This window comes from Opisthocomus hoazin, chromosome 3, assembly GCF_030867145.1.
Source record: "Opisthocomus hoazin isolate bOpiHoa1 chromosome 3, bOpiHoa1.hap1, whole genome shotgun sequence".
In the NCBI taxonomy this organism is placed as follows: domain Eukaryota; kingdom Metazoa; phylum Chordata; class Aves; order Opisthocomiformes; family Opisthocomidae; genus Opisthocomus; species Opisthocomus hoazin.
The window spans coordinates 46,935,961-46,961,846 of record NC_134416.1 but is presented as its reverse complement, the minus strand read 5'-3'; the positions used below and the strand labels follow the sequence as shown (position 1 = coordinate 46,961,846).

Sequence of the window (25,886 nt, the reverse complement as noted above, 5' to 3'; positions counted from 1 at the left end):
GTTGATGATAAGAAGTCAGTCAGGGTATCAAAGATGAAAACTGACCTGTGAAAGGTTGCTAACAAACCTTAAGATACTAAGAAACCGGGAAATGCCTCGAAAATTAAACTCTGTGTGGATAAACAAGAAACATTGCAGAAAAGAAAAGTCATATTATGTGCTTCTGTACACATATAATGGTGGGCTTTGAACCAACTTTACATACCAAAGGATGATACCTGGAAGTGAAATAGTTCCATGAAAACATAAGTTCATTGCTCAGCAGTAACCAACGTGAATGTTACTAAGAAAGGAATATCAGTTACATAAACTGGAAACATTTAGTAGAAGTACTATTTAGACAATGTGTTCTCAGGCGGCACATGGGATAAATGGAGTTCCTATTGCAGAGGACAGAAGACTACTGCAAAATATGGTTTATAAGTAAGAGTGTATGGCCATCAAGGAACATTTCAAATAAGATATCAATTTTGTTTGTAGTAACTGAGACAGCAATCATTCCTTGAACTTGTTGCTTCATATAAAAAAATGCAACAATTACCATATTCCGTGTAAAATTGGACAGCAGTTTCAGTTACAGAACTATTTTTTTAGCAGAAATGTCTTTAATAAAAAGGCACAGAAATTTTCTGATACTGCAAGTAAGCAAATGAATCCAATACTAAAGCAAAGGGCAGAATTATGGCATTTCTTACGGGAGTGATAAGGACAAATGAGAATCAAAGCTGAATTACTTAAATTCGTTACATTATGTAATGCTATTACATTAACAACACTCTAAATGGACAGTAAAGTGACGCTGATATGGTTGAAAATAATACAGGTCCTTGGGTCAAAATGCAAAACACACCCTATCGAATGGTACAAATTTGTCTGTCAAAGTACTTAAGTACTGTTTTCTTATAGTGGAGCTACATGAAAGCTTCACAGATTTTTTGCACCCTGTTTTTCCTCTGAAGTCATCTCTATTACGTCCTCATAAATCTTGACCTGATAGATTTTTAATAATGATCGCTTATGTCTAATCTTTTTTAAACACCTGCCTGTCAGCAGGTGATAAGTCTTTCGTCTTCATTGAAACGAGAAGGTAATGTCCAAGATTGTGTGGTAAGCTCAGCTGTGGGATGGTTAATGGAGGAGGAAAGAAATGAAATGTAGGCCATCAGCAAATATTGCCATGGGGCATTCAATCCCATACTCCAGTGCAATAAGTGCTGCCTACTGTCATCTCTTTTATTTGCACTTCTCCTTTATTTCTCCTTAGCAATCTTTCCCAGCTCAGGTCCAGTGCAGGTAATCCCTGGCCATGGGATGGTGAAAGCCGCGGGACATATGTCAGGCAGATACTTCCTTTCCCAGCATGGCAGCCACTCACTCTAGCCTTCTTCACCAACCAGATGTCACAGCTCAGAGTCTCTGATGTTAAACCACCTTGTGCTGCGTTGTTCTGACATGTCTGGGAGCACTGTCTCTATTTCTGCTGACCAATGCAAGCTTCTGACCTGGGTGAGGCAAGGATCCCATGGTGGAGCAGAAGCGTCAGATGGGATCAAAAGGGAAGTCTGTGAGGTGCTGCTTTCTTTGGCCAGATTGAAATAATTAAGATGTCTACATCAGGGGTCTCCTGTGCCCACTGTATTCATCTATCTGGTCACCAAGTCTCAATTTCATCCATCTCCCTGCCCCCCCAGCTGAAAAACTCTACTGTCATTTGTATAATCTTTAAGATATGATATGAGCATATATATTCGTGTTGTTATTTTACATCTCAGTTACTCCACCATCACTTTTACTGGTCTTCACAACAGGTGACCAAGGTGTCCAAGGTGATTCTTCAAGTTTTTGCTGTCTATATTTTTGCTTGTTCTCATTTTCAAGGTGTTCCATGGTTATTATGTTCTTTCTAAATCTAATGTCTCATTTCATGTTGAAAGTTCAGTTTCTGACCCTTACAAAGTTTTTATACCATCACTTATTGCCTATGTAGATTCAGAGTTGTTTTTTTGTTTTTTAGAAAAGCTTCCAATAATCACTTCTCTGAACACAGTCCTCATTGTGGGAAGAATTCCTTACAAAACTGCTTGGTTGTCTTGCTCTCTGCTCTCAAATGTCTGGGTGATTCCTTCAGACAGCTCACAATGGAGCGATTATCCACCTCACCGACCAGCACAAGGTCATTGTTGCCATATACACTTTCCTCACACTGTCTTACTCTAAGGCTTTAACCTCTTTGAGATGAGAATAGGAGAAAAACATAGACCAGGGCACCTTTTACAGTGTTGTAATAAAAAAATAAGATGGTCTTAGCAACAAAAAGAAAAAATTGAACTTTGTTTTATAGATTCCATTCACTCAGATCCAGGTTAAATTTCTGGTGGCCTTGTGAATCCCTGTGCAATACACCAGAGGCAGGGTATTATTTGCCTACAGTGGTTCTCTTCACAAATTCAGAAGTCTGGAGCAATTAAGTTGTTTGAGAGAGGCAATCAGTTAACTGGAGTGAAAGATCAGGATGAGGCACTACCAAAGCCGTTGGTCCTGTCACTACCCAATATTCTCCATCAGGACAGAAATTAGACAGAACCTTTTTAACATGCAAGGACAACATGGAAAAGCCACAAGCAGACCTCATTTCTGAAGCCAAAATATTATTTAGATTTAATTATATGGAAAAAATTAAAGGAAAGCTGGAAAACAATCATGTGAAGTCATTTTTTCACAGAAAAAACCACAACTTAAGTAAAAGTGTATCATCTCCTCTCAGCTTCTGTGACACTTGGTTCTTTATTGTGTCTCCAAATAACTACCCTCTGGATTTGATTCCTAAAATGCAGGTCCATTAACAAATTTTAGAACAAAAGGAATACAAGGTATTTTTCAGGTTAAATAACAAAGTGACTATGCTATGCTACTTTGTGATTTTTATACTGCTAACTTTAGTAGCTTTGCATCTAAAAACTATGATGAAACATGGTGATGAACATATAGAGGGAAGGTACAGAAAAGCTGAGTTTAATTCCAACCATTCAGAAGATACTGAGCATCAAAAAGTCTCTAGGGCCAAACAGAAAGCAGGAATCCACGCCACAGCTGTCTCAAAGAATAACTCACCTCCAGAAATAATCTAAGTCATTTGACTTTTAGGAAATTAGAAGAAGTGGGGGGGTTTATCCTCTTATTCTTTTCATGCACTTTTTTTTTGTCCCTCATCAATGTTTTAAATTGCCATACTAATGTCTACTTAATATCTTGTAGTATTTGTGAATATCCTCAAAGATAGGCAATTGATCATTTTTCTACTCAACAGGAAGATGACGTCTTTATTTTTACAAAGGCGAAGCTCTTGATTTAGCTTATTAGATTTGAGCCCAAAAATATATTAAATAACCCAAATTAGGTTTTCTCATTGGAATTCAGATATCACATAAAGTCATAGTCAGAAAAAACACTTTTTCTACTTCTCCTTTCATTGGTTTCAGTCCCTTGAGGAGACAAAGGAGAAACTTTTTTAAAAATTGAGAAGACAACAAATCAGAGTGGAAATACAAAAGCAGGACTAAAGACAGACACTTTTCTTGGAGTCTCTGATCTCTGTTCTGGGCCTCATTGTTTCTCCTCTGGCTGAAGTGTTTTGGCACATAATCCTTCGATGAAGTATGTTACAGAGAAACAAGGTTATCCACCTCACCATTCAGCCACCAGGATTTATCGTATGCTATTGTATCTTCAGTATGAATACTGCCTCCAGTATTGATTAAAATGAGGCTTGAAAATTTTGCTTTTACCAAAAGAATATGGTGGCAAAAAGTTTGAAAACCAACCGTGTCTAGCATAAACACAAACAGCACAGGACAACCTTCTCACCAGGACTACAGTGGGATTAACTGCTTCAACAGCTGTGACTAAGCAGCTGGTCAGAAACAGCTGCTGTAACATCTTGTTGCCCAGACAGAACATGACTGTGCCAGCAGAAGTTGTGGGTTGGACTGCCTGGTGCATCACAGGACACTGCAGAACCTTGGTGCTCAAACACACTGAACAATGTAGAAAGAAGAAACAAAATCTCTTTGGATAATAAGGTAGTTGTCTGCTATTTGTCAAGGAATCCCAGTGCAGAGCTTCCCTGTTTTTCTGTAGAGGGTAAAGTGCTGGCTATAGAAGCTAAGCAGCTCGTGAAGACCACACTGAGGGAAAGGATAGAGACAACATGTAATCTGATGGGATTAGTTTGAAGGGTCAGTTAACCACAAGAATTGCAATTTGGGCACAGCCATCAACATGTGTGGTCAATTACTCTGCGCTTGGCAATAAAAACCGCACTTCATACTAAGTTCTTTGTAAAGCAATCATATAAGCTCGCAATGAAAGATCTGAGACAAATGGGTATCAAATGTTATCATCGCAACTTGATTTTAAATCAGTGCTTTGGATTCCCAAATAGTCAAGCTTGATGTGTCACCAGCCAAATTAATTCATTATACACCCTGGGTCTAGGATATTATACTTTAAAGTATTTTCTCTTCCACTGGGCTATTTATTACCCTCTCTTCATCCTTACAGAATGTTTCTGTTGCTCACAGTGCATGCATGATGTATTTTTGTTTGCAACTCATTCAGCTGAAGAATAAATAGCTCTATAAAATTTACCACTTGAAAATTAAATGCTGTAAAAAAACAAACCCATAAGTTTGAAGTTCTCAGTGGAAACTTATTTCAAGTTCACCAGATAAATTGCATTTATATATTAAATAAGTCATATCTTAATAAATTTAAATAATCCCTCCAGGAAAATAGTTTAATTTTATGTTCTTTATTCCACCAAAACTGCATTGCAGTTTTCCAGTCTTTATATTTACATTATTTGCAACTCTTTCCATAAGTGCCAGTACAAATGTAACTGATGAAAATCCAGAATAGTCATACAAATGTTCCTGAAAGCAAGGTGCATTTCTGAGCAATTTTTTTCGGACGCGTGATAATATATATGCATATATTAACAAAGCTTCATAATATAAAATATCTTCCATGGCAAGTAAAACTTCCCCACTTACAGCTTATTCGTATTTCAGTTACATAGACTTCTGCATTTCAAGTTAGTGCAAATAATGAAAGTAAGAGCCTGAGCAGAATGATGTAAATACTATGGAACAAGAGAAACAGCAAAATTTTACCAACTCCCTGCGTATGGTTATAACACTTAATCAGTATATCATTAGTATTCTTTATATACAATGTATTTAAATAATGGGCTTGTCTGAACTATAGGCAACAAATTTACAAATTAAAATAAAACAATGTTTCACACAAATATGGAATGTCCAAAAAGTATATGAAAATAAAATGCATCTAGTAACAAAACATAAATCAAAAAGGTAAAAGATGTCTTCTCTGTCTTGGAAGATATCAAGGCACTTTCTTGGCAAATCAGAATTCTCTCCTTAGTAGAAAGTCTGCAAGAGAAAAAGACATGCCATTTTACAGCTAGTTTCAGAACACAGAAGCAGACTGCTTAGTATAATTCTGTTTATAAATCACAGTTTCCTGCAGATTGCATAGATCTTAAGATTAAGTCCAGAATGCCAGTGGGTCTTGCCCTCCCGTGAACACTAACGAGTTTTGCTGTGGCAAATCCTCAGCGTTGCTGCTGGGAGAGTTTTAACACACAGTGGTCCCTGCTGCTGCATCTTACAAGGAAGTTTCTCATGCATAAAGTCACGGCGTTTCTAGATTCTGGGTTTCATCAAATGCTTCACTTCCACTTGCAAGCATCTGAATTAGAAAAAAAAAAACAAACAAACAAACAAAAAAAACCAAACCAAAACAAAAAAAACAAGACCAAAACGCTAAAAGCCGTAACGGCGAGTAAGTGCCAGAAAGCGCGTCCCCGGGTGGCGGCGGCGCGCACCCTCTGCGCCCTTCTCCATGGTGCTGAAACAGCCCGCGGCCACTCCCGCTCACAGCATGCGCGGCTAGCTCCCGGGGCAGATCGGCTTTTCCCAGCCAAAACTTCATTTCTAATAGGAGAAGATCACGTTTCCTTTTTGTACCCGGGCACTTACTGGAGAGGGAGGAGAATATTTGCAGAACAGCACCGCAGTTGTTTTTAATGAAGAAAATGTATCCTATTTAAGTTCATGCAGGAGAAATGCTTTATAATAGTTGTCTTTCCTTCGAGTGGGAAAGCCTCCTTCTTCAAGGCAACAGAGAATGTCCAAGGCTCTCTCAGATGTTAAAGCAAATGCAAATTTTCTTACAGCAAACAGGAGTTATGACCCTGTCCTCTCTAAGCAAGTGAGGAAAACAGATCCTCTGTACTGAAGATGGAGTAGAAGTAATCACAGAATCATGCCAGAAATGCAGTGCTATGAGGGATAAACATATGTAACTCCTGTGTTGCCCAGGGAAGAGAGAGAAACTCCTGGCACTCTTCATCCTGCTCAGGAAAATGTTTCCATTCCAAAAAGGTACTGGATATGAGTAATCATGAAGACATGAGCCTGTGTTACCTCTAGGGGAAACTAGCCACTCTACCTACTTGGTGGAGGAACAGGGTGAGGGAGCACAAAGGCAGCTAGGAAACACTCAGATCATAGCTCTACTTTTATCTATAATGTTTTCTCTATTTTTAGCAAAGCAGAGGGAAAGTCAGCTTAGATAAAACTTTAAGTGAACACAGTTCACATGAGCTGCTAGCATTGCTTACCATTTAAACCCTCCCTTCCCAACATGCCATTTCTGTGAGTGTATTTTTGGCAGGCAAATTAGAACACCTGGATTTGCAAATCACAGCAACTTTTGATCCTTTTGTATTTTACAGATGGAAATAGTTTGAGATAGATGCTTCTGTACTGTGGATATGGAGGCAGAGATTTGACTCATCCTTTTCAAAGAAAAGCAGAAAAAGTACTGGAACACCCATAAATCTTTCTGGAAGCCCTGAGCCAGGAGCTCAGAGGTGTAAAGGGATACAGATGGTGGAAAACCACAGACTAAATAGGTGAAAGTCCAGAAAGAAGTGCTCTCTGAAGTGCAGAGAGAGTGCTGGGACATTTTAGAAAGCTGAGATTTGAAAGAGAACACTAACAAACAAACATTAATTTGGCACCTCAAAAAAAAGTATATAAGAAAAGGGCGTTCAGAAAGGATTTCTCCCTTTAGTCATGAAAAGGAGATCCTCGCAAAGTAATGAGACACCTAATCATTTTCTGTTTCAGTGCCCCTGATATATTCAAAACCATCTGCAAGACCTGGAAGGCAAGAGGCCAAACAGACTGAAAATAGTTAAGAAAAGAGGAGAAGTGATGTCATTTCTTCTCAGCACTGAAATCTTGCCATCTTCAAAGCATTTTCTCACAGCCACCAGAATGAATCCCACCTCCACTTGGAAATCAAATCAGCTAACACTGACTCATATCCTACTCTTCCTTTCTTATTCTTGATTAGTATGAATTGAAGTCTTGATGCAGGAAGAAGTGACATACACAGTTCCCCCAAACTCCAAGCTTTCAGTGTTTGTCAGGAGGAGGTGGTGCAAGGAAACCATCTTTGAATAAATTTAAATAAATTAAATTAAATTCACTGATTTTATATATTTTATTGGTCAATAATAACCAGTGCAGTTTTTCAAATTACTGTTGTAAATATAACCATCTTGCTGATATTCAAACTGGAGAAAACAGCTCACTAAGATGTTCCTTTCACCAGTGACAATACTGTTTAATTAACATATTTAACGTGCTATTCATCAACAAGACTGGACTTGTTCCTTCCACAGTCTGTTCCTTTAAGACTTTAGCTTTGTCACATCTTCATGTTCAGTTTAGCTCCAACACCATCAAGTGGTATTAACTTTAGAAAAATTCTCAGAAGACAATCTGGGAATTAAAAATGGTCCCAAAGATTAATTAAGTGACAGGATATCTATGAAGATTGCATTGGCAGATGAGACCAAAACATTCTGCTTCTTCCACGGATTAACAACAAAGACCTCTTCTGAAGGCCTGAAGGCAATGCGTTGATGAAGTCCTTGTGCAGTTTTCTTTCACCAGCCAGACTCCTTAACATTTTGAACAGTAGGAGGTCACCCGTGCATAATTATGGACTATAGTGCCACAAGTAACTTGTAGGAAATTACAGTGGGGCCTGTCAGAGGTATCTGTGCTTCTATGTATTTACATGAGGAACCAGCCAGTCCTTACAGCAATGCCAGAGCTTCATGTTGATGCACTCTGTTAATATCACATTTCTGTATGCACACCTGATAACAAGGTACAAATGTGAAGTAAATCACTAGACCATTCAACAAATCAGAAAATGAGTGGGAAAATGATACTTACATAGCAAACATCCTAGGACTGTGTACACAAAGGGCTCATTGCTAATCTTGTTAGCAACCTTGCACACCTTTTGTAATCTATAAAACAAAATTACCCACAGCAATAATGAATCTCAGTTGCCAGATACCCTCAAAAATGCATAAAATTAAATGTAGAATTTTTACTAGAATTGCAGACACTCTACACAGTGAAACCGCTCTCTGGTGGAAATTCATGAAATTATGTGTGCAAAATTAGATTGTACCTTATCCTAGTCAGGTCTCTAGAGGAAACATTAGTGATAGTAGCAATTAATTTTCTACCAAATAGTTTCCTCCTAAGATGTAGAAGACCAGGTTCAACTCCCAACTTTACTTGAAGGAATTCAACTCATTAACTGGGAAGCTACTGTAACCAGCAGACAATGATGTAGTTTGAGGTCAGGCTCTTTCAAACTTTTTTATTGTTCTACTTAGTATTAACATTGATGAAAACCCATATTTTCAATGTCTAAGTACATCTCATGATCATCAGACTAGAGATACTAGTGTCCTACTTGCTCTCTTTCTGGTGTCCTTGGTTCAAATGACCACTTGGTTCAAGTGCCCCTTGAGCCACTGCCATCCTTTCTGATGGAAAGATCTAACTATTTGGTAAAACAAGAAATACTTAGATACAATTTTCTTCTTTTGCTTGATAAGTATGTTAATAAAGCTTAATAGAAATTGTGCCAAACAGCACGAGACTGAATGCTAGCCTGCGTTATTTTCCTCAGGGAATGTTTGTACAGAATATAACCATGTCAGCACAGGAGGAAGTAACTCATCCTCAGACATCCTATGGTGGCTAATGTGTGCCTGAAAGAAAATTCAGGCTGTGTCAAAGCAAAACTTCTGTGGATCTCATACTGGAATATTGTTTGGTAAGAACTGCACATATCAGTAACAGATGATGAATTAATTCATTTTATGTTCTTTAAAAATGGGCATATAATAGAAAATTATCATCATAAACTGAAATATACTAAAACCCCCAATATATAACCATGCTATTGAGTGCTAAGAGAAGATAGAGAATGGTTCAGATTTTATCTTATTGCACAAGTCAATAAGTAGAGGTAAAGCGAGCAGGAAGGAGAATATGGCTTCATATCGGCCCTCTGCATTAGGCATGCCCAACTGTTTTTTCAGAGTGTAGTTTTCAGTTAATTTATGTTAGTCTCACTTCAAAGGAAGTCCATTATACGCAGCTGACTGCAAATGCATTGATAGAAAATCTTTGTGTTTTAGAATATCTTGGGTATTTTTTAGTATAGGGCTAAAGTAAAGAGCAACAGTTACAAAAGGACCAGCAACAAAAGGACCAGCACATCAAAAACACTTGGTAGGAAAAGTAGATTGTTCTTAAACAGCTATCACAGCATTACAAGGTACTTTAATTACTACTTACAGGCTGGTGTTGAGCAGTCCCTTGTGTTGTGATATAGTCGATGAAAGTGCTTGCTACACTCTGATGAAAATGTGACTGGCCCTATTTGAAAGTAAGCAGGAGTTAACCATAAGCATTCAGTGTCACTGCTTTGCAGCTTCAATCAATGACATCAACACAGAATTAATTTCTTTGTGTCTTGACAGATTTACATTTAATTTTTTACTACATCTTAAACAATTATGATGAACACAAGTATAACAATGCTACTGAAATAACAAGAGAAATACTATTGCTATGCTACTATGCTCATGACCTGAATAACAGAAAAATGGCCCTTGGAAATGGTGGACTGGCTTAGGCTTGCAATTTTGGTAATTCAAAATTAACAGCGCAATTTCTTATATGGTGAAAAATAGAATGGTGCAACTACAATAGAAATTAGGTTGCTCAGTAGTTGTCAGAATTCTAAGGAATAACGTAGAAGGAACGCAGGCATTATTTCTAAAGATAAATACAAGCAACATTTTAAGCAAATATGCTTTCTAAGCCCTGGAAAGATGAAGTAGTTTCATGTACTAATGTTTCTAATTTGCACATAGATGGTTTATGAAGTTCTTCATAAGTATGAGTAAAAACATAATATTTGCATCATGTAACCTGCTTAGCAATCCTACCGCTGACAGCTGAGGACAAGTTTCCTGTGATCTGGACAGAAAACACTCACATAAAATTACACTAACTGAACAAGACTAAATTTAACTTGCATCCTCTAAATTCAGCACAAAAAGGAACCCTGAATAAGAATAGCTTGTTTCAAGAAGTGCTAAAAAAGGATCCACATGAAGCACACTGTTTTGACTAACTTTCCTGTCAGAGGAAGATAGTAAGCATTTCTGGGAAAAAAATTGTTCATTTCACAACTTGAAGGTGGTTTATCAACCTGATAAAACATACTAAGCCAATTCTGTCTGGATAGCGGAACCAAACTTGCACAAGCTTGAGAGAAGATTCCTCTCTATGACAGTGAACGCACTTGAACATTAGATATATTTTACACTAATATGTAGATTTCATGAAATTTCTCATCCACAAATAAGATTTTCAAGAAACTGACAAAGCAGCCTTTGCAACTTTGAACTGGAAGATTGTTGTCTTTTTTTATCTGAGTGAGTAATTAAGCTCAAGGGAAAGTAAGTAATTTGAAATTGTCCAAGATATATGGAGATAACATCAGCTTTTGTCACTAAATAAATTCCATGTCCCTTCAGATAATATATGGTTTTCTAGCTCTCTTCCTTGACATCAAAAATAGGCTGTTAATTTTATATGTCCCTTACAGAGCACTCTGTGTCAGCTGGCTTTTCAAGCTGAATTGACAGATAGGTTTATGACTCACAAGATTATTTATGATTTTTCCTATAGTTGACAACTGCTGCATACGGTTCTTTTTTGGCTTCAAAATGTGTCTACTATTCTTGGCATACTAGAAGTGTACAATGATTTTCTTAACCCTGAAACCATAAAGAATTTAGACTGTAAAGGCTCTCTTTTTCACGACTTCATTAGTTTAGGATGTTCTAACTCTTGAACTAGGAAGGACTATATCTGAACAGTTTACTTAACTAAGGTTGACAGAAAAAGGATTACAATTTGAACAGAATCAAGAAAAACAAACTTGGGCTATATTTTAAGAAAACACTTGCAGATTACAGGCTGTGAGAAACCTGTGGGAAGGAAAAAAACGGGCAGAAAAACCCATCACTGAAGAATTTACGAGCACAATGTACAAAAAAAAAGAAAAAATATGTCAGCAAAAATTTTAAGACAACAAAGAAATCATCTTCAAGAATTTTGGAATGAACTTGCTTTCTTTATTCATTCAAGCTAATGTTAGTCAAATAATTTCAGCACTACCAATGGCAACTACTCATGCAGAAAAGGACTATTAATTTAATGAATGGCTCCAGAAACAGGCCTTCAAGTATTTTTGCTCTTTATCTTTTCTATGACTTAGTATTCTCTACATACCTTCTGTAAAACTCATGGCTGTTTTTCACTGTTGTTTCTGAGTAATGAAACTTTTTCTGTATTCATTATTTAGCTTTCCCAGATTCTTATGTTGAGCTTTTTATGGTAGCTGAGCAGTTTCCAAAGTCAAAAATGAAAAGGAAATGGCTTAATTATTAATATAGGCAAATCTTTCTTGTCTGTCCTTCCTGGGAGAGTTATATCCACTATTCCTGTGCTACATAGGATAGCACAGTTGGATCTAAATGTTCTTCCCATTTCTTTCTTATATGGACTGAAAATAGTAAGGTTCATAATTACTCCTGTTCACTGTAAGAGTGAAGGGCCAGCTGGGTGTAGCACATTTCCTGTAGATACTCTTAGGCTGCAGTTAGCAGTTGGCAGAAAGATCCTTAAAGTTGTGCTTATCCTAAAGCTTTGAGGACACTTCCTCCAAGCAAATGAGACAACAAATTCTTTCCTTTCTTGCCAAGGAGTATCTGAATTTTCAAAGAGGAAATGCATAATTATTTCCAATTTTCTTTTTCATGCTCCAACTGCCAATTATTTCTCTAGTTTTTAGTTTCACTAATTCAAATAACTTAAAATCACCTGTAGATTTGCAGTGTCATACTCTGAAACCTCCACTTTTCTGAATTACAGAACATTTGGAACTGGAGAGTAAAGAATCAGTGCAAGTATCTTGCTGTTGGCAATTCTTTTTTCTTATATTCAGAGGGTGTAACATTTTTCCAGCTGTTACAAAATAGGGTCTCAAAGGTAAGTGCATTATACAAACTATTCTCAGTTTTCCGGTACTTGACTGTAATGATTTTAAACTCCCATATTTGAAATAGCAAATTACTTTTCTGATTCATTTACACTGTTTAACCTCCCTCGTTCTATTTGTTTGTCTTGTTAAACAAACATCCACACGTATACATCAGGAGACAGAAGACAAAATGTGTTTTGCTGATACAGTGAAAACTTACATGACCACATAGATCTGCTTCTGAAAGACGTATGCAGGCCAATAAGAAGTTTTAAAATTAGTGAACTTGAAAATAAATACAGCAAGACTGACAAAAAATGTGGAAAAAATACATATATTTAAAAGTAAAAATGTACTGAGCTTTCTAATTAAAATATTACTTGCCAGAGATGGCAGATAGGTGCTCACACATCTCACATTTTTAACAGCATACTGCAGATTGTTTGCATGTAGATAAACAATGCAGTATCTATAGCATAGACATGTATACATTCAGTACCCACAGCTATTAAACTTACAGTGTAGTTGCAAATCAACAAGCAACGATAGGATGATAAAAATGAAAAAATAGATTTTGAATAATGAATGTTTTAACTTACCAGGTTTTGAAAGTTATTTTAGGCTAGATTCTTCAAAGAGAGACTTAAACATAAACATAATCAGAGTTCTGTAAAGACTTCTAGTCCTAAACAATGCAAATTTCACTTCTCAAATGTTAAACTTGGTACAGAACCTCAAAAAAGCTAATGGCACTACTCTTGTGGCTACTTAGAATATGCATATGTAGGTAAATTTAGAACAAACAGCTGCCTTACCTGTAAAATGTTTTATGAATTTGTCTTTTAGACTGGAATCTCTTGGAAAAATTTCTGAGGAGAGAAGAAAAAAAAAAGTATGTAATATAGGAATTACAATAAAAAGCATTATATGCCAAGATATCTGCTGTAAAGACACCCAAGAGCTTCCCAGATTAACTACGAAATTAATTTTAATATTTGTGTACGTGTGTGTGTGTGTAAAGAACATTGTGAAAAGTTTCAAGTAATTCACAGATGAATACCAAATGCTCATCCTACAACACACTCTATCAGATTTTCTGACAATCATTTCTACATACCTTAGGTCTGAGTTTAGGAGACCTAATTTACTTACGATTCCTTGAAAATCTTAGTTTTACCTGTTTCCTTATTGCAAATGAAATACCACCCCTTCTCCATTAAACTTAGAATTTTACGGACATGAAGTGTCAGGCAGTTTAAAATTACACATAATGAAGAGTATGAAAAGCCAAAATAGTGAAACAATCTGTGTGAGTTTTAAATGAGATGCCCTAAGTGGACCCGTACTGATGAATAACCAAAGCCTGGTGAAGTCTGGACTAATAACATGGTTTGTTATTACATGGCTTGTCTTGCTCTGACAAAGAACCATTAGACCCAGGTCCTTTCAAAGATTATAGAATTTCCTATGGGAACAGTAGCTGCCTTTTGCCCCTTAAAATTCTGTAGGAAAAGTCTGTAACACAGTATACAGCCAAAATCCCATCCCTAAATGCACAGAAGTTAGAACAGGATAATGGATTTGATGTTCAGGCAAAGCCCTAGATATTGCAAGCACAAAATTGCAGCTGTAGCTGTGTTGGTAAGCCTGAGAAGTACTGCTGCAGGGTCTGCTTCCCACAAGAAACCTACGTCGGCCCAAGGTTCACACCAGCACGGCTATGCCTGTCCTGGTAGCGAAAACTAGGTCAGTCGTGTGTTGGTGAGCGGCTGAATGGTATCGACTGCGTGCCTGCTCCTCCCCTGCTGCGGCTGCCGTCCCTCCAGGCAGCGATCAGCTTTTCAACATGTGCCCATGTTTCAGCTTTCTTCGAGTGTTCATTTTCTCAATAGTACAGTGCAGTTGCTTGGTAAAACACAATCAGTGAGCCCCTAGCCCTCCACAAAGACAACCTAAGCTCATTTGTATGAAAATCACAGGCAGCACAGGTTACTGGAACACTTTTGTCTGCTGGCTCTAACGGCAGGGGCAACTCAGCCTCAACTATGAATTTCCCAACACAAGCACAGTAATTTTTTTCCATCTTCCAGCAGCACAGGCAAGCCCTCCTATCTGTACAAAACTATGAAGCTGAGATCTCAAAGGACTTAGTATTTCAATCAAACTAACGGCTTTTTTTAATAGAATATGTATCACTGACTCCCGACCAGATCACACTGCAGCCAGAAGCAGGATCTCAAGTCCATACAGGATGCTTTTATGAAGAAGTGAAAAATCATCACGACAACACCTCCATGCTAGCTTTTCCTGGTTGCTAGCAAGCTCTTAGTTATCCCAGTCATGTGACACCTATCACCTATTAAGACAAATAGCTTAAGCTGCACTCTCACAATGCAAATTAAATTCCTTTGACATATTAATTTCACAAAGGAAAAGCAGAAACATGACTATTAGATATAGTGGCAAAGCATTACTAAAATCAAAACACTTGAAAGTCACACTGGGCAAAACTACAAAAGAAACAGGAAAATTAAAGAATAAAATGTTTTAAGTGTGAAGCACACATGAACGGGAAATATTGAGTGGAGAGAGTTTATTCAATCCATTCTTGCCTCCAGACCATGTTACACCAACTAGTACAATACAGTCAGTATATATCCCACGGGATACAGTAACTGATTGTTTTTAATAAGCTAGGAGAATATTCAGACTGTGGCACTCTTGTACCCAGGCTTACAAAATCTGCACTGCTAAGCAGAGAGAGTACATCTGAGTTAAAAGGCATTGGTGCTATTGAACCTGGGTTCATCTTGGGTGTAATCTCAGTTTATAATCATAAATAATCTTAGTTCAAGGTTTTCTTTCTTATTTACATTAGGACCTTTATGTGTGTCCTTAGACACTCACTCATCTGGGGTAAAATTCTGCCCACTCTATACCCCTTCCACAGACAGCAATGGCCATGGACATCTATTAAATAGTGGTAGAACAGATCTGCTACCGGATCTTCTGTCTAAAATGCTAAGAATATTTATGACAAAAATCTAGGGACAAGATGAATTTAGAGGGTATTCCAGCTCTGCTTCACAGACAGAATGGTTAAGATTATACTGCAAAATTTTGTTCTAAAACTCATCCATACTGGTGATTTTGTCAAATTGTGACACTTCACAGAAGGCCTTGTGGCTTCAGGTAAAAGATGACTGGATCTGCCTGAGTTTTACCCCATGCTGGGATAAATGGGATGATGGGGAGAGCTAGCAAGGTCTGAAATAATCAGCAGTGAGAAACAGCTGCTCCAGCTCCCCACTCTTTCATTTTGTTGTAAAATTTCCAAAGTTGATTTAAATCACTGTTGTTAAGCTAATTCCCTAGGAAATTATTCTGTGCACTTTTCAGCTGTTATTCAGCACCTGGTAGCTGACATGAATGTTTAATTTTTCATTAATTTGGACACAATTACAGAGAGGGAGAAGACTAAATAAGCCACATTCCTGAGCTCAGGCATGTGCTTAACCTGCAATATAAGACACAGTTTCTTCACTTTGGATCAGGCTTTTCACCTTTCTGTGCTTTCGGTCTCTCTGTTTCGTCAGTTCAGACTGCAAAGCTGTGACAGCAGGTACTGATTTTTACCCTGTGTTTCCACTGCCTCCAGCACCATGTCACCATAATCATGCCTGGAAAAATCATGTCCTGGTAGAGTACAAATAACAAGAAGAGCTGTGCTCACTGAACTGAAATAATCTAAATCCACAAAACAGTTCCTTGGCCTGGGTCATGAAAACTCCACAACCTCAGGTGATATCACCTTGGCAGAAAAAATCAAGACCTCAATTTGTTTATGCTCCCAGCAGGCAGCCTTTGCTTATTTTTATCTTATTCGGAGAAGCAGTGTAAATCAGACAGCCAAAATTACTCCAGATCTTGGCCTACTCCGGGTCTACACCAAGGGGATCTATAACATCTCACTGCAGGCTGTACTGTAGGCAAGCACAGAAAATGTGAAGCAGCAGAGCTCAGGCTCTTCTTTGTTGGCCAAGTCCCTCAGTCCTTCTATGTAAGAAAAAAAGTCTTCATCAAGAATCATAATATTCTCTTTTTGTAAGTATATTCGTGCATCTAAAAAAACCCCAATAAAACACAAAATTTTTCCTCAATTACTAAAAAAAAAAAAGAAAAATCATTAACTCTTAAACCATTCTTGGAAAACTTCTCCACAGCAGGTAAATGTTTCAGGAAAACATAGGCATATCCAACAGGACATAAAACCAGAAATGGTGTTAGTTATCACTATACCATTTTCTGCCACCTAAATTGTATTTGTCAGATTTACATGCAGGTGTTAAAGTGCTCTCCACAACACTCTTCAGTTACAGCATTTAAAGCTTGGCATTATTAGCCAGGTTTAATAATTATCTGTTTTCCAGAATACCCATTGTTCATTCAAAATATCCACTGTTGTTTTGTACAACATTCTTTGAAATGCCATGTCATACGATGGAATAACAGGTGTTTCTTGGGTTTATGTTGTTCTGCTCTTCAAGAAGCTACTTAACAGAGTTAGGCAGTTCAAATGATTATAACATCACAGAAATTTTTTTACAATATAATACATAGTCCAAGACTCAGTCAGTAGCAATGGTACTACATCTTACTGTATCACATAATGGTTACATGACCCTGCTCTGCTTTTTACTCATTCTGTTAAAGTCACTTTGAGTTAATGTAATTGTCTCTTTTTCAGTATGGGCAATGCTTTTGACTTTCCCTGCTTTCTTTGCTTTTGGTTTTTCTTCCTAGTCGTATTTTCTTTTACTTTATAATCCTTTTCAAGCCAAATTCATTTTAATACAAAGCAATACATTACAAAAGGTCTTGTATTACCAACCTTATAATCAATTTTTCCTAGTCTAATATAGATTAATCTAGATTTTGCACAACCATCACACAGACAATCTTGCCAAAAAAAAGTTAATTCCCACATGTTTTGTTTAAAGTTGTTTTATAACTATGGCATTTAGAAAACAAATGTTTTATTGTGTATTTTCTTCTTTCTGTCTGTAAAGTGGCAGAAGAAAACTGTCAGCAGTGAGATGCAGCTGACTCTTCTATTATAAACCCAGATGCAGCTTCTAAAAATGTTGTTTTGGCATGAAAAATACCATGCGATTGTTTGATTCTTTTTTTTTAAGATCATTTTATGTTATGAACCTGCTTACAACACAGTACGTGTTAATAAAGTTTTAATTAAAAGTGACATTTAGAAAGACAAGACTCTCCAAAGCTTCAACTTAAACAAAGGTTGTATTTGTTCGTAGTAGAGGAATAAATCTTGCAGTGATTGAAATATCATGCTTCTACAAATACTGGAACACTGTGTGCAAAACTGTCTCTGGTACATGTTAAAATAGACAAATCCCATTTATCTGGATGGACCATTTTTAACTAGAAACTCCCCATAGTCCCTAAAAATGGCAGCCCTTGCCTACTGTGACAATACTACAAGGTGAAACACCAGTAGTAGTAGGTTTGCATACATTCAGCAGCATCAAGACGGATTTAGTTTACATAAAAATACAATGTATGGTGATAAAACTGATAGTAAAATCTTTCCAATGTAAATTCATAAAGAAATTGATAAAATGTCAGATGAACTTAAGCAGCAGAGGTGGAAATAGACAGGAAGAAGAGAAAAATACCCAAGTAAAGTGATATACTAGAAAGACGAGTGAACAGAATGACATTGCAATGCCAGTATGAAAGTATCCTCAGCAGGATTGTCTTAAAGATGCATGAAATATTCACAAAAACAGTGCTTAAAAAAAAACAACCATAAAAGATATTCAGAAACGTTAATGACCCAAACCATCCTTCCACTGTATGCCTTAATTTACATGTGTAATAATTTCTACAAATGCTAGGAAGAGATGTACAGCCTTAGTTAAAAAACAAAAAAAAACCCCAAAAGACAGAAAACAAGTTTTGCTCAAAATGAACAATTAAAATCGAAAACAGTGCAAGGATAAGGCATGCTAGTGGAGAAAAAAATGTTGATGTTCATTTTGACAAGAACGTGGTGTGGTGTCGAATAGAGCATAGGTGTTTGACTACAGTGTCATACATGGGAATCACACAGTAAAATATTCTGTGAGTAAATGGAGCGTGAAGCATGCATCTAGAGACCTGACTCAGGTATTTCTGCTAGACGTAGACGGACATATTTAGTCATCACTGTGGGCAGCTGTTACAGGGAGTCAATCCCACTGCCTGGCTAGGACATTTGCCACACTGCGGTTTCACAGTGCACGAGAGAACGGCTCCTAACACAGCCCTCAGCAGCAGAGCTGAATCAATTAACATATACCTCTTTCTTCAGTATCCTGACCAATTAAAACATCTCAATTTCCTACTTTGATTATTATACTTGGGCTGTCATCAGACTGCATAAAACTCTTACTTCCAGGCCCATGGCTGGACAAAGTTCTTACCTGCAAAACTGAGGATTTCCAGCAGCTTTGGCTACGCTAGAAATGCTGGTTTTTTCATGCTGCTGTTCCTTTGCTACCAGAATGGTATTACTTTTTGTTCTGCAAAGAATAGCCATATTAATATGGATTAAAATATTTCTCTGGATCCTCAAGTGGCATCTGATACAGCAGGGAAACAGAGTACATAGCTCTTTGTTGAAACTGTGTGACATATGTACTCCCTACTTGGGGACCACCAATTGATTCTGGGGTCTGTCCAAGAGTGCTTGAAATTCTTAAGACAAATCTGTGGTTGTGTTACAACTCAGTTCATAAGATGATATATTTAATGCATTTTCTGTTGCACTTGCCCATAGGAAGGCAAGAAAAAACATTGCTTTGTGCAACAGAGAGCAACTCCTTCCATCATTAACAATCATAAATCATTAAACATTTTCTATTATTTGAGTTAGAAATAACTGTCATATGAGAAAACATCTACTTAAAAGATGTAATTTAAGTCTCAGCCTCCTCATCTGTGGTTTCCACCACATAAACTGTATTTCTGCTTTTATTTTGTCCTTTTTCTTCCAGTTTTCTATAACTACAAGCTTTACAATAATATCTAATTGTCTTTATAATTTGTTTACTCATACACACACACCCCTCCTTCCTGCAACAGATACACATTCATTCCTTTAGACAAGGGAAAATATCTATTTCCATGCACAGTATTCTAAGATATCACTGTGTTACTACTTCTGTTAACACACACAGTTCCCACTTACTGAATACTTTTATTTTGAGACTTTGATGTGTACATACAAAGTTCCACAGGGCATAGATGGAAAATGAGTCAATGCTCCAGACAGATGCATTCCTTTCTGTATGTAATGCTGTTGTCTGAAATTCAAAACTTCACCAGATTCTTCCAAGTGCTGTGTAACGAAGATTGCAATAAATGAGCAATTTTTTTTTTGCGTTTTCTACCACTGTCTGTTCTAGTAGGTGAAAAATTATCTAGTATCTTAGTCTTTTCTGAAAAAAAAAAAAGCCTCAAATAAACCCCCACATTAACACTGCCTGGATTCACAGAGATGACAGCATCTGCTCAAGAGAAAATCCTGAATTAATCTACAACTGCATACCACTGCCATCTACTGAATGTAGAACATGCTGAATGTACTCATGCATACCTTTCTACTCTGAGAGTGTTTACTAGGCTTCCCATTTACTCCATCTAACAGGAGCCCTTTCAGTTCTCGCAATACAAAGTGTACTCTAGAGTTTAAGGGTTACAAATAGAGTGCAATTAAGAACTCATAACGAATGACTTGATCAATTTATCTTCTGCTTCTCCAAGAGTAGACATAAACAGTATTCTAATCCCTTTGGATTTATTTGCTGTGCGTAAAATCTTTGCTCACTATTTCAACTTTATTTATAGAGAATATTTGGAATGCACATTGTGATATATGATTGTACCTTATTAGTCAAGTCCTAAAATGCTAGCTCTGATCCCATGTCAGATAAATGCTTGCATGCTTATTTACTTGCCCAGGTTTGAAGAAGTGCTTCTAATGATGCTCAAACTAGTGAGTGAACAGTTACTTTCCCTGATGTTCATTCCAGCAATATTATTCTGATGTGAGCATGGCAAATAATGTTCCTTTTAAATGCTGAGTAATTTATACATTCTCCAGTTCTCCCATCTTCAGTTATGAATGCAGTATCTGGTGTTTTAAATATATATATATAAAATTAAAAGTCTTTATTCTGTAACTTTCATCAGGAATCTGAGCAATAAAGTGGGCTGTGACATCTGTCAGTTTAGAAGTACAATGGTATGACCTCAAAGAGAAAGCCTAACAGGGTTTGCTTTCATTATGGCTAATAAAGTTTACCATGTCAGTCACCACTGGCAAGAGCACCATGTTAAAAAAATCATTGTAATTCTTAAATGTACTGAAGATGGGCATAAAAGGAAGCACCAGCTTTTAAAATCTCAGTCTGGCATTTAGTCACAATTCGTGTTTTTTTCTTCTCTTCCCTCTGCCAATCCATCACATGTAGTGCCAACCATTTATTCTTACCCCAGAGTCTCCACTCACCTGTCATACTTACTCACCCTTGTAAGCCTTATATACATCAGTTACTCCCTTAAACCCAGGCGGATTAATATTCAGAGGGCAGTCACAGGAGAGTAACTGCAACCTATTTGGTTCTACCAAAACTGCAGTATTGCAAATATTGGACATTATTTAAAATGCACAAAGTATTGTAAGAAGGGATTCCTAAAACTGACGATTTAAACAGATAAGGACACCTTCTACAAACCATAGTAAAGTGAGAAAATGAAAACATCAAAAAACATTCAAAGAGCAAAGGCATACCGCTTTCCTAATTCAGCATGCCTTGTTTTTGTCTTTAGAACTATATGTTTACATGTCCTCATAACATTTGTTTGATGGATTCACATCTGTGCACTGCAGTTTGGAGTAGATTTGAAGTATTCCAAATTTCTAGTTCTTAACCCTTTGTATGGGATGGATTTTTTTTTTAAAGCTTTCTAAAAATAGTCTTGAAATAGTCTGAAGTGCTGCCTTTTCATACCGACCAAGGTCAAATTCCACTCTCACTGACGTTTGTGTAGTCCCCTCACTCATCAACACCCCATTAATGCAGTGGCAAGGGAATTATGGAAAGGATTTTCAACCCAAATATTTTTCAGCTGTATTGTTATTACAGAGACCTTCAGTTGGGTACCAAGAAAACAGATGATTGACTTTAGACACTTGATTTCAGTTGGATGTATAGCCTTCATTTGAGTGATGGGGCAGTAAGCTTTAGTAACCCTCTATTATAAATAGTATGGAAGATTCTGTGCATACTATCATACAATATAAATAATAACACAGAAAAGGAAGGCTAAAGAGACTTGGACCTTTCTTCAAGAAGAAAGGGATATTTATTTATCTCTGCTAACTGATAAACGGGCAAGAGAAGTCTTACATTAGCTAGGCACATTCCAGTTCTTTGAAACCATTATGAACAAGATTCCAGAACGTTTTGCCTGAAATAGCAGATGGCTGAATTTAATAAATCTAATAGCCTTATGCCATATGCTTCTAAGTGTGAAACACTAGCTTTAATTCAACAAATAACTACCTCAGTTATGTCCCATGTGCTATTATCTGCATTGGGTCATGGCCTATGAGCACCTAAGAGGGAGGAATTTCTCCTGGAATCCCTGCTACTCCTGCCTCCATAGAGTCCTTTTGATTACAAGCCAAGTCTTACTGAAAGACTATGCAAGCTTGTAAATACATGATGATGAGCCATGCAAAACATGCTGGTTTACCCTGAGAAGAAATACATTTGTTTGCTATAGTGTTTTATTGCTAACTCCCTCATTCTTTGTTTACTGCAAACCATTAAATGGAGTTAGTTTCTGAATTAATTCCATTTATTTATTACTACGTTACAAAGGAGTACATGGGATTAGAAATTTAATGTCTCAAGCTCCTTGCCACATTTCTAGCACAGGGTAAATCCATAAGTAACATCCTACTGATTCAGCTAGTTTTTATGAAAAGAATGTTGATTATCTAGCTCCTTTCTGGATGTTTCAGATCACAGAATCACAGAATCACTGATTCACACAATGGTAGGGGTTGGAAGGGACCTCTGGAGATCATCTAGTCCAACCCGCCTGCCAAAGCAGGTTCACCTAGAGCAGGCTGCACAGGACCTCATCCGGGCAGGTTTTGATTATCTCCAGAGAAGAAGAATCCACAACCCCTCTGGGCAACCTGATCCAGTGCTCCATCACCCTCAAAGTAAAGAAGTTCTTCCTCATGTTCAGATGGAATTTCTTATGCTTCCATTTGTGCCCGTTGCCCCTTGTCCTGTCACTGGGCACCACTGAAAAGAGTCTGGCCCCATCCTCCTGACACCAACCCTTTAGATATTTATCATAAAACACTGCTGCTTTCATGAAAAGTAATTAAACCTACCTTCACCCATACCTAGGTCAATTCTTCAGAAGGTATGGAGGAAAACTATTTTTAACTAAGCCCCTCCAGTAGGCTTAGCAGCTGAAAAGATTGACTTGCAGTCATGGGAGGATATTAAAGACCTGTTCATATCCACATGAAGCACCCAGCCAGCCGCTGGCCCCACTCTTCCCTGCCCATGCCCTACTCTTGCCCAGTCATTGCACTTTGCCTTCTCCCCTCTGTTACACTCCTCTTGGTCTCCTTGCCTTGGCTGGTCTCCAGCTGGGCTGCGAGTGGGAACAGAGAGTGACAGGAATAGGTAGCAGCGGTCGTTGCTATGAAGACAACTAACAGCACGAGCAGTAATTCCAGCAAGGCCTTCCTACCTTAGCAGAGCAATGACTATTAACAGCATGAAAGGGGTTGCCAGCCTCTAGTTCAACACACTGTTTAGGGCAACAGATTATCACTAGGGTTGGCTCCTCCAAGCCTGGGCACTGAACTGCAGGAAGGACATAACCTGAGGCTGGAGGGAGCCAACTCACGAAAGCTACAGAAGAAGCATTTAATCATGTCTGAAGTGTCAGGATAGGCAGACAGGGGATGGGCAGGATAGATAGTTTTCTTTGCTTAACTCATCATTTGTGAAGGGAAAGTATTTGCTCGCTAAGTACTCAAGACACTGTACTCTCATTTCTTAGAAAAAGAAATCACACCTTACTGCTGGTTAAAAGACTGGAGTAATGGTATTATCATCATCATGAGCTTGGAGAGGCTGAACCCTGGCTGGCCAGGGGACAGGGATGCTTGTCAGCCTCTGATGCCCTCTGTGGTGTGAATGAGGAAACCAGGACCTAGAAACTGCTCTATCTAAATGTTCTGGTTTGGCTGCAGCCGGCAACAAAAGCGCCACGCAGCTGCCCCTCCCCCCACCAGGGTGCGGAGGAGAATGGAAGGAAACAGGCAGAAACTGGTGGATCGGGATAAGGGCAGTTTAACAGAACAGCAAACAAAGGGAACAGGAACAACAACGATACAGAAAAGTGGAATACACAAAACAAACCAGCAGAACAGAGCCGCTCTCTCTCCCGGACCGAACAACCGCTGTGCCCTCCTGACCCTCGAGTGAGTGTCCGCCGCCCCGCTCGCCCCCACCGGAACCCAGCGTGATGGCACATGGTATGGAATACCCAGCTCTGTTTGGCCAGGTTGGGGTTGGGTCAGCCCACCCGGCTGTGCCCCTTCCTGCAGTCCGGTGAAAATTAACGCTGTCCTGGCCAAACCCAGGACACTAAACCAAAACATTTCCTACTGAATCTTCCGAATGTGTCCAGAAATATGATACTAAGTAATTTCCCTATGCTCTATTCGTTTATAATGTCATCAGTTACATACTCTACCAAGAGTCATTCATCATCCAGCCAGAATTTGTAGAAATACACGTCAGTTTTCACACAGGCTGTAGATCTTTCCAAACATTTTTCTTTCTGTCACCTGTCTACCAATATTTCACTCTGTGAGTAAAACTAAGTGAAGGCTCTTAACCAGGTAATGGAAATATACTTTCAACTGCACATCTGAAGCCTTCTCCCAAAATCTTTCCCTTCTTCCTGAATGTAAGATTGTCAGTCAGCTTCAGGTAATTTAATTTTGGTTATAACTAAACAATCCTTTCAAGTTTTCTGCTGCCAATGTCTTTCTTCTGATAGTTTCCTCACTCCTGCAAAGCTTTCATGATTAAACATGGCGGTTTTTTACTTGATAGAGAATATTAAAATACTAAAGGAAACATGCAAGAGTGTAATGATAAGAGAAAAATACATTTTATTTCCTTTTTATTCATGAAGGTAACAAACATCTCTTACATGTTCATTAAGGAAGAAAAATACAAATTTTCTCTATAAATTTATAAGGCTTTCAGAACTACAGTTTCTCAAGGGGGTATTTATAAGCTAATGTCTTTGAGTTGGGGCTAAACTCTGGGACTGTCATAGCTGTAATCTGAGACTGCATTAACAGGAGGAAAACATGTGTACAACTCAGTGTATCTTTTTGAAATCGGCTACTATCAGAAATAAATATCTGAACCTGGAGTTCCAATTTCCATGATTAGAGTCACAGAAGCAATTGTTTGAACATCAGATTTTGAAATAAAAAACAACAGCAACTAAGGAAATGCATTCTATTTAGAGTCTTAGCTTATGCCTATAGTAATAAAACACAAAGCAGTTGTGTACTAGCAGCTCTCTGGATTCCCAGCTCGTAAAACAAATGATTCTAGGAGCTGTCATACTCTCATATAAGACAATTTTCAGGGCTGAAAGACACTGAGAGTATGGCCCGATTCTGTTCTCCTTGATTTCAATAGAAGCAAAAGCAGGTCCTCAGTCTGTGTGTAATTCACATGATCTACTTAGCTAAACAATTAAGTCACAGCTCTGACATCTGATATTTATTTTAAGTTCTTTGAGCCAGATTCTTTTCTCTGAGCCAACCCTTTTTTCTATTCTGGTGGCACAAAGGCTATAACAACTGCAGATTTTCCCAGCTGGAGATTCTCCCAGCATGAATAAGTCTTTACCTGTCTGGCAAAACCAGCTTTCATGTTGCTTTTGCACATGCAAAAGCACCCTTTTTGCACCTGCCTTTGCACTCTCTGAACTTTTGCCATCTTCTTATGCGAAAGAGTAAGAGGCCTGGCTGCAGCCCTCATTACCATTGCTTCAAATATCCTTAGCCTGCATACCTGCCTCTTCAAATTAAAGCTATCCAGTTAATTTTAAATAATCCAGAGGTTATTGTAACTGAAGTGAAAATTATCATGGTCTTTCTGTGCTGTTTCAGAAGACATACAAGGATCTGTCCAAGGCGTGTTAGCAATGAGACCTCTCAA

The 25,886-nt window shown here is 37.9% G+C and overlaps 1 protein-coding gene across 1 annotated transcript in view; it reads right to left on the bottom strand.

Moving 5' to 3' along the window:
* Positions 1–4,823: 4,823 nt before the first annotated feature.
* ALKAL1 (ALK and LTK ligand 1) overlaps positions 4,824–25,886 on the bottom strand; it is a 35,295-nt gene continuing 14,232 nt past the window's right edge. The window contains exons 3-6 of the mRNA XM_075415275.1: positions 13,341–13,394; positions 9,765–9,845; positions 8,337–8,413; positions 4,824–5,450 (exon numbers count right to left, since the gene is read on the bottom strand). Of these exons, the coding sequence (XP_075271390.1) occupies positions 8,349–8,413; positions 9,765–9,845; positions 13,341–13,394 (200 nt within the window). The 3' untranslated portion in view covers positions 4,824–5,450; positions 8,337–8,348. The remainder of the gene's footprint in view (positions 5,451–8,336; positions 8,414–9,764; positions 9,846–13,340; positions 13,395–25,886) is intronic.